The sequence below is a fragment of the Candoia aspera genome, chromosome 3, assembly GCF_035149785.1.
Source record: "Candoia aspera isolate rCanAsp1 chromosome 3, rCanAsp1.hap2, whole genome shotgun sequence".
Taxonomy (NCBI): domain Eukaryota; kingdom Metazoa; phylum Chordata; class Lepidosauria; order Squamata; family Boidae; genus Candoia; species Candoia aspera.
Genome location: NC_086155.1, coordinates 108,953,586 through 108,968,500, shown reverse-complemented (window position 1 = coordinate 108,968,500; position 14,915 = coordinate 108,953,586). Strand labels below are relative to the sequence as shown.

The following is a 14,915-nucleotide window of genomic DNA, read 5'->3' as shown; positions in this document are numbered from 1 at the left end:
TAAGAACATAGATTGAAATTATATGCTGACAATGTTGAATTTACATTTACTCAACCTGAAGATTCCTTAGTACTGTTAATGGAACATATACAGTACAGCAATATAGTTTTTTGCCAGGTTATCGGATTAATAAGTAAAAACTCAAATGCTGACATAGGAGTTGGCAAAAGAAGAAAAGCAATACCTGCATCTATTTAAGGGGTTTAACATTACTTTTTAAAATGTTAAATACTTAGGAATTTCACCAAAAGAATATTTGAAAATAACTACTGTATTTTCCGAGTTGGATGAGTATAACAGGAGATATCTGCAGATGGAGAAAACTAAATATGTCTCGGCTAGGTACAATTGAATATTTTACCAAGACTTTTCTTGCTTAAATTATTTCAATACATATCGAAAATAAGGTATTCACTGACCACCATAAGCAAGTACCTATGATTCAATAAAAAAACAAGGATCAAAATCAAGATTTTACAAGATTCAAAAGACGAAGGTGGTCTTCTCCAAACTTTACATTGTGTTACAACGTTAATTGCTTAAAGTGGATTTCAAAGGTGACTGCATCTTCTTGTTGCCCAGCTACCTCTATGGAAGGGGCAGGACTTCCACTCCGCATAAATATCCCTAGGTTGGTGCAAACAAAACAAACTGTAAAAGATCATGCAGTAAGAAGTAATGTATTGAATGCTCAGGAGAAATATAGAAAAAGTATAGTTTTTCCTCTCTTGCTTCATTATTAAATATTTACTTTTATGAAAAGGAAAATACTAAGAAAACCACTCAGTGGAGAGTTAATAATTTGTTCAGATTGCAAGATTTAATTATTAATAAGATGACGACTGAGACTCTTATTTCACAATGGTGCAGTCTACCTGATTAGTTCACAATGGTGCAATAACTTCATATAAGTAGCACAGTACTAAAAGAATTGCAGAGGCAGGGGGGAAACACTGCGAAACTTGACTGATTGGATGGATGGATGGATGGATGGATGGATGGATGGAGAATTTGAATGCAGTGACAGATGCAACAATGGGAATTTCAGTGCTAGAAAAACATTACATCTACCCCAAATATTATATTTAGAGAAAACTGGGACTAGATGTTTTATTGCTGGCCCGTTACTCCAGTCCTGATTGCTAAAAGGGACAATTCATTCTCTAAAAATTGCTGGAAATGTAATGAGCAGGTCAGATAATTTTTTCCATATTTGGCTCAACAATTCTAGAAAATGTTTTATAATAGGATGAAACAAAAGTTAAAAGCTGAATTCTCACTTCAACCTGCAATATTCTTATTAAACATTACTGAACCATATATCTTTTAAATATATGCTGAATTAGCTTTGTATATACTAACTGCTACAAGGATATTACATGCTTTTTACTGGAAAGGTCATTGGATCTCTTCCATGGAAAAATAGCTAACCAAGTTGTGGGATTATGCTTCAATGTCTAGAATAACTTCATATCGCAGAAATATATCTGACATAGAATTCAGATATAAATCATTCCTGCACTACAACTTCACGCATTTATATCACATCTAAAATTTGCTATGTATAAAGACTATTTTTCAATTTTACAGGATATCTAAATCAGAACAGATTCTTAGTTGTAAGGATTAAATTTATCATATTTTACAATTCTACTTGATGACTTATGGTGTGTTGACCATGATATTTAACTTAGAGCTAGTAGTGTTCTTTAGTCATTTAAATCAATATTACATATTCAGTTATTTACAACTAACAAATGATATACTGGAAAACTATAACTATCATGACATTTTTACATCTCTTGTTTATTCATTTGTATTTTGCTTTTTTTATCCCTTCTTTTTGTCTCTTTTTTATGTTTGTTTATATAACTTCTTTACTGACCTAATTTAAAAAAGGCAAGTCTTCTGTGCTATTCACATTCCGTAGAACGCTAAGCCAAGGAGGCAGGTGAGGCTCCCAGGGAGGATGTTGTGGTCACTTCTTCTGCTGGCCGTGCTTACCAGGAGGACTTGAGAGAGAGAGATGAGCAGGCCGAAGCTGCTGCTTCTGTTCCATGTGCAGAATTAAATTTGCCCGGACTCCAGACTCCATTGACTCTGACGAATGTTTTTAATGTGATTTAGCAAGCTGACCTTTTCTTATACATATTCTCTTTAAATCGGATTTGACTCTTACCTCAGGTAAAAAACAAATAAAAGGACCAGTTCCTACAGTGGTAGATCAATAGGTAGACAGGGCAGGAGGACAGATGAATGTACCCGATTTGACTTGCACCCATACACCAGGAAAGGAAGCAGGCCAGGTCTGACCTTTCGGTTAAGCAGCCTTCGTGGAGAAACTAGGTGAAAGAAAATGTGCGCTATTTCATCTAATGAGGACATGTTAAGATACGGTGAATTAACCCCTCCTATGTCCCTTAGGATCCCAGCAAAATTCCCCTCCAAATAACTTCTTAATTGTCCTAATGGGGTATGGCTTTCACTGTATAGAATGGCTGTATGCTTTTGGTGTAGAGCAGACCTCTGTTACACAGGCAAGAAGGGAATGAGCTCTACCACCAACAACTTTGGGCAGCCACGCTTGAACATCAGCAGAAGACCCTTCTACGTAAGCAACAGCATCCTAAGAATTATCTAAAGGAAACCTGTACACATGTGCACATGCACATGCACAAGCACATGCATACACACACACACAAGCCTGCACTCATGTAGGCCTCCTTCTCACAGGCACTGGTGTGCAAACACTGAAGGCATGGCCAGTTGGTGTTGTCATGTTCCTTGATTATACTTCTTTTAGATTTCATGTAAACATCATTGGAAACATTCTGTATCCAAGATTTTAAATTATAGAAATTGTAAAGTGATTTTTATTTTTTGAAGTAGACATACACATTGTTTCCTGAGAGGAACAGCTTGGAAGGATTATGCTGTTTATGTTTGCTAACATAATTTCTAAGACAATTCAGAGATAAATTTATTGAAACACATTCCTACCTGTTGCTATGAAATGAATATTCAAAACATGCATTCTGCTCAATCACCAAAAGGGTAGAAGTGTAAAACAAAAAGTGTAAAAAAAACTGTGAAACAAAACACTGACAAGAGGCAAAAGCCTCTTCTAGCATTTTCTAAGCAAGCACCCAATGCTCCATTTTCTCAGGTTCAACAGATTACACCATTTTTAAAAAACATTTATGCCCTTAGGAAATAATTAATAAAAATTACTGAACATCAACACAGTTCTGCAATATTTCACATCTCTTCCTCAGAGAATCCAAATGATGATGTTTACTATCATGAAAATATAGAGCTGTTGACCTCAACATTATACCTCCTCTTCTCCCAACCCCTTTCCCTGGCATTTTCCCTACATGGACAGCTGAGAAGGAAATATGGCAAAGTTTGCAGACAGGGAATTGCTATATTCCTTCATGTTCTAAATCACTATACATGTTTGGAGGCTCAAAGTTAGATCTGGTCTGCTTTGTAAGCATCCCTCTTCAGCCAAATTCAGTTCAGGATTCAGTGGACCTCATTTCCACCCATAATTTTTGTTGTCCCAACATTTTGAGAAATGCACATCATCTATATACTTTCTCAGTCATGAAACCAGTCTAAGATCATTTGACATGGCCTTTATGCACTGTGGAGCACTGAAGCTCTGAACACAAATGGACTTTTTCATATAGCTCTACATAGCCAGCCAATCTAGGCTGATATTTGGCTATACAGAACTTCTTCACCTTACATCTGCCTATGTTTCCCAGGTCACTTGGTAGACAACACAATATTTGTATGGAAATTCACAAAGACTGAAGACACCAAATTCTGCAGTTTCAAAAATAATGAAATGCCTCCCCTACCCTCTGCAGCCTTAGTTATTAGTATTTGTAAGCAAACAAAAATAGCAACCTTATACCAATTTCAAATGTCTAAGAGTTAGAGTTACCATTCAGCCTGACTCTCCAGGGAAGAAGAGAAGCTTCATGGCTGCCTACTATTACAAGTGTGGTCTACAGAAAGTGGTTTATGGTGGGGCTCAGGGATAGTGGCAACCCCTTGGGCTTTTCCTCTTTCCCCATGAAGATGCCCTTGGTTCTGGCTTGGGGAGACTGGCAGCTATCAGGACATCATGCTGAGATGGTCCAGACCAAGCAGGCAGGCAGAGCCGCTACTCAGTTTGGCACTGCAATACACAGCCTGCTGTCTCACACCATAGCTATGGGAGTGCATTTTGAACACTGAACCTTTTTTGTTTTCCTGGCATTGCCTTACCTAAAGCCCAGGCACCATCATAGGCTAAAGACTAATTCCAAAATCAACATTTTATATGGCTAAGAAAGTTTACTATGGCTGATTAAATTGTGAGAATTGCCAGGCTGCAGTATTTTGGTAGAAAAGCAAAGGAGGGTTAATTCTTTGTTACAGCAAAGAAGGGACAGCATGCAAATTATAGGCCTATTGGGCCACTCAGCCCAATCAGTAAACTTTAGGCCAGACAGCTAGTTTGGAAATGGAAGAACTGGTGGGATCAAGAAAATATTTTAGCAGAGGAACAAACTGGTTTCAGTGAAGGCCAATCCACTATTGACCATGGACTGCTTTACAACATTTACTTTGATATGACTAGGCTACAGCTCTCAGAAAATAACATATAGTGAATGTAGAGTGTCAGTCTGACGTGGCTAGACTGCCAAAACTTCCTATTAGCAAAAAATATGGGTAGTATCTGCTTCCTATCAAATTCTGAAGTTCCAAACCCAGAAGGACCTACATCTTGGATTGTTTCAATGCCTTTCCCTTGGCTATGGTAGAAGGATATTTTTGGATTATGCCCTTCATGGATCATTTCTGTCCTTGAAGTGATTTTTTTAGTATAAATTATACTGATGTCTGGGTAACAGCAAATGTTCTTATGGGTTGAGATGGAATTGCCATCTGCTGCCATGATGACAAAACAAAACAAAACAAAACAAAACAAAACAAAACAAAACAAAACAAAACAAAACAAAACAAAACAAAACAAAACAAAACAAAACAAAACACAAAGCTGTTTCACTATTTGGAAACATTCTGTTTACCAGTTTACCAAAACTGTCATATATAGCAAATAATGTTGCAACAGACTCCACTGAAAATGTAATTCTTTTCCTCACTCCTCTGTCACAAGGTTGTGTGGATTGGACCCAGAGCCTGTCAAGATTCAGAAGGATTTTTAGAATAGACTGGGCACTATCTGCTTTGGCACTTCACTTGAGGCATCAAGAAAAATGTACTCTCTGCCTTGTGAAGTATTAGGAAGGAGGCAATTTGTCTCGACAGACCTCTTTCTTTCAAGATGGATGACTTTTGCTCATATGCCAGCTATAGATATAGATCACCAAAGGGATAATAAAAAAAAAACTGGCCAAAATTAAGGAGCCAAAGCAAGGAAAACTGGGTGCCACCTTGCAGATCTGCTTTGATACAATTGCTTATTAATTGAAAAAGTCCACCAAAGCTTTGTATGGTCCTAATTTTAAATGTTGATCCTATGCTTCATACTAATCTCTAAAGGATTGCTAACCAGACATAGTGGGAGGGCTCAGTAGCTTCAGTGACCTAGTGTCAGCCCTACAAGGTTGACCAGACTAAAACCAATGCCCTATGGGTCAGAAATACTTTTATTGTAAGAGTTATAGTAACAGAATCGCGCAAATCTGAATGTGCTTCTCCCCTCCCTCACTTTATCTTTGTGTAACCTAGGGAGGGGCTTTTCTGAGATGTTTTCTCACATTAGTTTCTTGACCTGGGTTCAAATTCTACTTATCTCACTGTTGCCTTGGTAGTGGCTCAATTTTCAATTTGAAATTGATAGAACGTGGAAGCAAGATGTTCTGCCTGTGGTTGGAGATGAGAATGTAAAAACTGGAAATATTAAGGAAAAAATGTAGCAGGGTTATATAGCCTTGTTGTTGTTTATTCGTTTAGTCGCTTCCGACACTTCGTGACTTCATGGACCAGCCCACGCCAGAGCTTCCTGTCGGTCGTCAATACCCCCAGCTCCCCCAGGGACGAGTCCGTCATCTCTAGAATATCATCCATCCACCTTGCCCTTGGTCGGCCCCTCTTCCTTTTGCCTTCCACTCTCCCTAGCATCAGCATCTTCTCCAGGGTGTCCTGTCTTCTCATTATGTGGCCAAAGTATTTCAGTTTTGCCTTTAATATCATTCCCTCAAGTGAGCAGTCTGGCTTTATTTCCTGGAGGATGGACTGGTTGGATCTTCTGGCAGTCCAAGGCACTCTCAGAATTTTTCTCCAACACCACAGTTCAAAAGCATCGATCTTCCTTCGCTCAGCCTTCCTTATGGTCCAGCTCTCGCAGCCATATGTTACTACAGGGAACACCATTGCTTTAACTATGCGGGCCTTTGTTGTCAGTGTGATGTCTCTGCTCTTAACTATTTTATTGAGATTTGTCATTGCTCTTCTTCCAAGGATTAAGCGTCTTCTGACTGCAGTCAGCATCTGCAGTAATCTTTGCACCTAGGAATACAAAGTCTTTCACTGCTTCTACATTTTCTCCCTCTATTTGCCAGTTATCAATCAAGCTGGTTGCCATAATCTTGGTTTTTTTGAGGTTTAGCTGCAAGCCAGCTTTTGCACTTTCTTCTTTCACCTTCATCATAAGGCTCCTCAGTTCCTCTTCACTTTCAGCCATCAAAGTGGTATCATCTGCATATCTGAGATTGTTAATGTTTCTTCCAGAGATTTTAACTCCAGCCTTGGATTCCTCAAGGCCAGCTTGTCGCATGATGTGTTCTGCATACAAGTTGAATAGGTAGGGTGAGAGTATACAGCCCTGCCATACTCCTTTCCCAATCTTAAACCAGTCTGTTGTTCCGTGGTCTGTTCTTACTGTTGCTGCTTGGTCGTTATACAGATTCTTCAGGAGGCATACAAGATGACTTGGTATCCCCATACCACTAAGAACTTGCCACAATTTGTTATAGTCCACACAGTCAAAGGCTTTAGAATAGTCAATAAAACAGAAATAGATGTTTTTCTGAAACTCCCTGGCTTTTTCCATTATCCAGTGGATATTGGCAATTTGGTCCCTAGTTCCTCTGCCTTTTCTAAAGCCAGCTTGTACATCTGGCAATTCTCGCTCCATGAACTGCTGAAGTCTACCTTGCAGGATCTTGAGCATTACCTTACTGGCATGTGAAATGAGTGCCACTGTTCGATAGTTTGAACATTCTTATGGGGATATAAGTTGATTTTTTCCAGTCTGATGGCCATTCTTGTGTTTTCCAAATTTGCTGGCATATAGCATGCATTACCTTGACAGCATCATCTTGCAAGATTTTGAACAGTTCAGCTGGGATGCCATCATCTCCTGCTGCCTTGTTATTAGCAATGCTTCTTAAGGCCCATTCAACCTCACTCTTCAGGATGTCTGGCTCTAGCTCACTGACCACACCGTCAAAGCTATCCCCGATATTGTTATCCTTCCTATACAGGTTTTCTGTATATTCTTGCCACCTTTTCTTGATCTCTTCTTCTTCTGTTAGGTCCTTGCCATCTTTGTTTTTGATCATGCCCATTTTTGCCTGGAATTTACCTCCAATGTTTCTAATTTTCTGGAAGAGGTCTCTTGTCCTTCCTATTCTATTGTCTTCTTCCACTTCCGCGCATTGCTTGTTTAAAAATAATCCCTTATCTCTTCTGGCTAACCTCTGGAATTTTGCATTTAATTGGGCATATCTCCCCCTATCACTGTTGCCTTTTGCTTTCCTTCTTTCTTGGGCTACTTCTAGTGTCTCAGCAGACAGCCATTTTGCCTTCTTGGTTTTCTCTTTCTTTGGGATGAATTTTGTTGCCGCCTCCTGAACAATGCTGCCAACTTCTGTCCAGAGTTCTTCCGGGACCCTATCTACTAAGTCCAGTCCCTTAAATCTATTCTTCACCTCCACTGCATATTCCTTAGGAATATTAGTGAGCTCATATCTAGCTGATCTGTGGGTCTTCCCTAATCTCTTTAGTCTGATCCTAAATTGTGCAAGAAGAAGTTTGTGATCTGAACTACAGTCAGCTCCAGGCCTTGTTTTTACCGACTGTACAGATGTCCGCCACCTTTGGCTGCAAAGGATGTAATCAATCTGATTTCGGTGTTGTCCATCTGGTGAAGTCCATGTATAAAGCCGTCTCTTAGGTTGTTGGAAGAGAGTGTTTGTTATGCAGAGTGAATTGTCTTGGCAAAATTCTATCAGCCTGTGTCCTGCTTCGTTTTGTTCACCCAGGCCATACTTACCTGTAATTCGAGGTGTCATTTGACTGCCCACCTTAGCATTCCAGTCTCCTGTGATGAAAATAACATCTCTTTTAGGCGTGTTGTCCAGTAGGTGCTGCAGATCCTCATAGAACTGCTCTACTTCAGCTTCTTCAGCATTTGTGGTTGGGGCGTATATTTGGATCACTGTGATGTTAGATGGCTTGCCCTGAATTCGAATTGAGATCATTCTGTCGTTTTTTGGGTTGTATCCAAGCACTGCTTTAGCCACTTTACTATTAATTATGAAGGCTACTCCATTTCTTCTGTGGTCCTCTTGTCCGCAGTAGTAGATCTGGTGGTCATTTGATGTGAAGTGGCCCATTCCAGTCCATTTCAGTTCACTGATGCCCAAAATGTCTATCTTTAATCTTGACATCTCACCAATAACCACATCCAATTTGCCCTGGCTCATAGATCTTACATTCCAGGTTCCGATGGTGTGTTGATCCTTAGAACATCGGATTCGCCGTTCACCACCAGCACCGTCGGCCGCTAGCCGTCCTTTCGGCTTTGAGCTAGCTGCGTCATCACGTCTGGGGCTAGTTGAGCTCATCCTCTGTTCCTCCCCAGTAGCATTTTGACCATCTTCCGACCTGGGGGTCTCATCTTCCGATGGTATACCGACATATCTCTGGTTGTACTGATCCATTTAGTTTTCACGGCAAGAATACTGGGGTGGGTTGCCATTACCTTCCCCAGGGATCGCATTTAGTCTGACCTCTCTGTCATGACCTTCCCGTCTTGGGTGGCCCTTCACGGTTTAGCTCATGGCATCATTGAGGTGCTCAAGCTCCAGCACCACGACAAGGTAATGATCCTTTGCTGAAGGTTATATAGCCTAGGAAACCAAAATGAAGCAGGAGAATGTCTTATCATTTTCTGCTAATCCAGTGATTTCTTCAGTGCTATTAGCAGTCTTCAAACAACCAAAACAATGCCTGTATAGATGACATCACCAGGTGGAACACACAGAAATCAAACTGACTACAGTATATTACTGGTACAAGGAAACAGAAGAGCTCAGTTATGACAGTAAAGACGTGGCCAGGGGCTGCTCATGTACAAGTTCCACGTCAAGCTAAAGTGGAAGAAGAAAGCCAACCAGTTTTCTCAATATAATCTTGAGCAAATATCCGTCATTTTCAGGGAGAACATCAGGAATCACTTTGAAGTCCTGAACCTCATGGACAGAGGAACTGTGGAATTAATTTAAAGAAGTTGTAAAGGATGAATGTGAAAAGAGACTACAGAAAAGAGAAATAGAAAAAAGTAAACTGGATATTAGAAGAAACTGTGGAAATTTCCAAGAAGAGAAGCCAAAACCAAGAAAGAACAAACTTTCAGAAAGAGACAAAGAGCAGTACTACAACAACATCTACATTGACGTAGATTTTGTATGGACAAGTATAATGAAATATGGGACTCATTTATACAAAATACAGTAGGATATATAATATAATATAATATAATATAATATAATATAATATAATATAATATAATATAATATAATATAATATAATATAATATAATATAATATAATATATAGGGACACGGTGGTGCTGCTGGTTAAACCGCTGAGCTGCTGAGCTTGCCGATCGGAAGGTCGGCGGTTCGAATCCGCGTGACGGGGTGAGCTCCCGTTGCTAGTCCCAGCTCCTGCCAACCTAGCAGTTCGAAAACATGCAAATGTGAGTAGATTAATAGGTACCACTTTGGTGGGCAGGTAATGGCGTTCCGTTTAGTCATGCTGGCCACATGACCTCGGAAGTGTCTACAGACAAACGCTGGCTCTTCGGCTTTGAAACGGAGATGAGCACCGCCCCCTAGAGTCGGACACAACTGGACTTAATGTCAAGGGAAACCTTTACCATTACCTATATGTATAATATACATATATATTATATATATAAATGTATTAGAAATATATATGCATTTGAATATTTACATTAGATAAGTATATATATAGATTTATAACTATAACTATATACTATGACAAGTTTTTTTTCTTTCATTATATTTCTTCACTTTTTTGTAATAGCACTTTTTATGGGGGGGTTTTGATAGTGTATCTTAATATTTTTATTTTTGTGATTTGTTTTTTTTTTGCTATTAATTAAAAAGCAATAAAATTAATTAAAAAACTATAAAGACATTGAAGATGGAAACAGACATGAAAAAACAAGGAAAGTCTTCCAAAAGATCTCTGAACTCAGAAGGAGTTTCCAGCCTTGAAAGACACCAATGGACAGAGAATAACTGATTCCCAAGAATAGCACTCCAGCTATTACCAAGTCAGAAAGCAACAGGAATTGATTGTATCTACAGAAATATGACAAGCATCAGAAGAAGAATCAGTAAGGATTCTAACTAAGCTATGACAGCAAATCTGAAGAATGACTTAGTGGCCAACAGATTGGAAAAGGTCAATCTACCTACCAATAGTGAAGAAAGGAGACTTAACAGACCATGCAAACTACTGCACAATATCTTTAATTTCACATGCTAGCAAAATAATGTTTAGGATTATCCAACACACAACAGGCCCTACATTGAAAGAAAAATGCCAGTGTTCAAGTTGGTTTTAGGAAAAGCCAAGGAACAAGAGGCATTATTGCTGATGCAAGCTGGATAATTGAAAAGCCAAAGCATACCCCAAATAAATCAACATGTGCTTCACTGATTACAGAAAGGCCTTGATTGTGTAAAGCTGTGGAATGTCTATAGTAAAATAAGAATGCCATAACTTCTCGTTCTCCTTATGTGAAACCTAGACAGAGGTCAGGAAGCATGGACAGAACATGGCAAAACAGACTAGCTACAGGTTGGCAAAGGAGTGACACAAGGTGTATAATCCCTCCCTGTTTATTAAACCTATGAATATTTATTGAGAGAAATTGGATTGGAAGTGAAGCCAATTTAGTGGCCTGCTAGAACCACTGAAATGGAGCAGAGCTTATAACACAACTGCGAAACTGGCCCAGAAAAAAGAAAATTATCTTAGATAGCTTCAATGAGCATGCCAGAGAAACACAGGTTATTGATCTTACACATTCAGCCCTCCCAAGCATAAAGAATCACACTCTTAGACACATTAGGTTAACAAGAAAAAAGAATCTTACTGACTTTATTCTTTGTTGCTTCTGCTACATCCATCTTGGTGGAAAAGATGAAGTTCCTTTGTTCTTCTTTTCTTTCTAAATACTTAGTTTTGCCCTAAACTCTCAGCCCTACAGCTGCCAAGAGCTGTGTGGAAGAAAGGGGCAGAATTCATCATCAAGGCCCAAGCACATGGTCCTGATGAATGGAGAGCAGAGCAGCATGCTTGCTTCTCCCTGGGTGAAAGGAGGAGAGAGAGAGAAAGAGGAAGTGGGAGCGGCAACAAACAGCTTTGCATTGTGGGACAACTCAATTTACATGCTAATTCACATGCAAATGAGGCATGCTGGATTTGCCAGGACTTCCAACAGGAAGAAGATGAGTGTAGTTTTAAAATTGAAGGAAGAAATATCAATAACCTGCATTATGCTGATGACACTACTCTAAAAGCTGAAAATGGAAATGAACTCCAAGCTTTAGTAATGAAGGTAAAGGAACACAATAGAAAAATGGGGACTATGCCTAAATATAAAGGCCAAACTAATTGCAACAGGTAAAGCAACCAACCTTAGAATTGACAGTGAAGGCACTGAAGTGGTGGATAGCTTCTGCCTTTTAGGCTCAACTATCAACAGTAATACTTTTTAAATACACCATTGTCTAATTAGATTACCTGTTGTGATTAGGACCATAACAGTTTGGGTCAATTTCTTGCAGAAGTAATCTGGTGAAATCTAGCTCCTCCTAGCTACCAGCTGCTCACCATAGTACTTACTGCAACTGTTTCCAAAAACTATGCCTTGTCTGCCTCACATAGCTCCCAGTCTTCACCACTGACAAAAATAATGGTGTAATTGTATGTAATTTTTCTAAAGTGGAAAATCATGTGAGATAGGTGATTGGCACTCCCATTTTATAGCTTTTCAGGTTTATAGTCTGAAGATGAGTAAGACTGAGCCAAGATAGCTACTTAATTAGATGTTATGAAATATGCAGATCTGCCACCATTCAAGGTATCTCCAGGCTTCATCCTCATAAAATTAGGATAAGTACAAGATGTGACAATATCACTTTATTGTTGTTGTCCCTGTTAATTGCATGCTGTCATGACATGGAGTACATCTTCCATTTTCAAGGAAGAAGGGGCAGAGAGACATAGTGGAGAGGTCAGTCCAAGCCCCTCAATTATTAAGCTACCTTTTTAGATCCAACATTGGGCCAAAATCTTTGATATCTCCATCCAACAGTCCATGTGTGTTGTCAGTTTCCAACTCTTACACACAATGCACACAATGCTTAGGCTGAGCTTTGTTTTCTGAGGCAAGCAAGTTGCATACTCATACAGCCCATTGTCCTATCTTGGTAAATTTAAGCCAAACAAAGTCATGCTATTCTCTTCCTTTGCTTGCATTCTTGGGCCTTTACTGAGGAGCTATACCACTGTGTGGGCTACCCTACTTCAAGCTCATAAGATTGAATACTCACCCATAAAATGAATGAGGCCTTCCAGATGAAAAACTAACTTTTTCTTTTGTTCCGATAGGTGTGTGTGTGTGTGTGTGTCTGAGAGGGAGAGAGAGAGAGAGAGAAATAGAGAAGGCGTGCATCCTATACAATAAGACGCACCCATTTAACAATGCAGTGATAAACTATAGGCTCTATAAATGCTGAAAGCAGGCGTACAAGGGTTAGAGAAAAAGGGTTTGGATGAGGTAAAAAAAAGCAAGCAATGACTTTTATTCATGCATTTCTGAAAACTATGTGACAGAATTCCGTGACAGAATTCCTATGAGATTTTAAGATTATAGTGAAACATAATTCAACTGAAATTTGAAAAATAAACTTACAATATACCAACTAAAAGCAGCACCTTGCATTTTTTTAAAAAGCCCACTGATCTCCTGAGCTCCAGTAATATAATGATGAAGAAGCATCTTCCCAATGAGAAAGTACCCTGGTAGGTGTAGAAACTTGATTTGCTTTTCCTCAACAGGAACATAAATCCAGTGCCTGTTTCCCATCCTCCCACCTTGCATTCATCTGTGCACAGGCTCCTAACTCACTATTTGTGTTGAAAACCTGAAATCTGGAATTGTGCATGAAATACTTACTCACAAAGTCTGTGTGAAACTTCATGAAGTGTGGATGATTCCCGTACATGTTTAATCTTCAATCCATCACCTCACTAGGACAGCAACAGTGTCTCCAGCTTCAAAAATCCTTAAAATGTTCTCTTCTCCTGATCAAACCTGACCCAAAGACAGTGATTTCCAGCAATTCCAGGGTACAGCAGCCTCCTCAAGCAGAGAAGAAATTATGTGGAAGCATATCCTGCTTAACCACAAGACAGCAAGAGCAGCTACTGGCTAACTGGTTGGAAACAGTTGGAGCTGCTCCCCCTCCCTTCCTCTGCTTGCAGCAAACTTAAAATCTCCCTTGAATGGAGCTTGATTCTCACTCTGTGCTATCCTGGTAGCTGAATTCATCAGTGAGAAGACCAGTCAGTGTATCACAATACTGGTATAGGTCACAAATCAAAAGCTGGGGGAATTCAGTGAGAATAAGAGTGGATTGGGCATTGTTTGATGTCCTCATTTTTTAAAAAGGGTCAGTGCTGTGTGGAGTAGGTAATAATGACATATAGCTAAAGTTACATGTTTCTGTGCTGATCTCAGTGAGATACAAATTAGACAATATTATCAATTACCTTATAGGGAGCTTTTTGTGATTTGTGAACGCTATGATTGTGACTATTTTAGCACTGCCAGCATTTGTTAGTTGGACTTCTCTGTCTAACAAGAAAGAACAGCAACTAACAAGTAAATGTTTTTCCATCACAATCTGCACCTGCATATTTAGAAGAGGCAGACCTGTTGAATTTCTTGATTGATTAGGTACCTTCAAGTTGGTGTTGATTCTTAGTGACCACTTAGATAGATCTTCTCCAGGTTGATTTGTCCCCAACCTGGCCCTTCAAGTCTCCCAACAGTGCACCCATTGCCACTGTAATCAGTTCAGGACTTCATAGTGATTCCTGATATTCCCTCTGAAAATGGTCGTTATATGCTCAAGACTATATCATGAAAACTGGTTGGTCTCTTCTTCCACTTTACCTTAACCTGGAACTTGCAGAACATGCTTTGTATCATCCAACCTGAGGAGCTAACATCTGGCTCTGTATCATCCATCACTTTATCTTGTCTATCCATGTGATTTTCTTGTTAAAACACAGGAATGGTTTACCATTGCCTTCTCCCATGCAATATGAATTAATGCCTTTGCCATTGTCATTAAAGTTATCACCCATCTGCATCATCTTCCTATACTTCTGCTGCCCAATATAGGTACCTGTTTGCTTTAGCTGGGCAGCTGGGATCTAAGATTTACTAGGATTGTCCCACTTCTCTGTGGCCATGCCAGTTGCCAAAGAAGAGCACCCTGAACAGAACAGGGAGCACAAGCTCCTTTGTAATAACTTATTGGACATAGTTAATCACTT

The 14,915-nt window shown here is 39.4% G+C and overlaps 1 protein-coding gene across 1 annotated transcript in view; it reads right to left on the bottom strand.

Annotated features, from left to right (window-relative positions):
• RXRG (retinoid X receptor gamma) overlaps nt 1-13,777 on the bottom strand; it is a 61,595-nt gene extending 47,818 nt beyond the window's left edge. Inside the window, exon 1 of the mRNA XM_063298560.1 lies at nt 13,528-13,777. Coding sequence (XP_063154630.1) covers nt 13,528-13,576 — 49 coding nt within the window. The 5' untranslated portion in view covers nt 13,577-13,777. The remainder of the gene's footprint in view (nt 1-13,527) is intronic.
• Nucleotides 13,778-14,915: the final 1,138 nt, after the last annotated feature.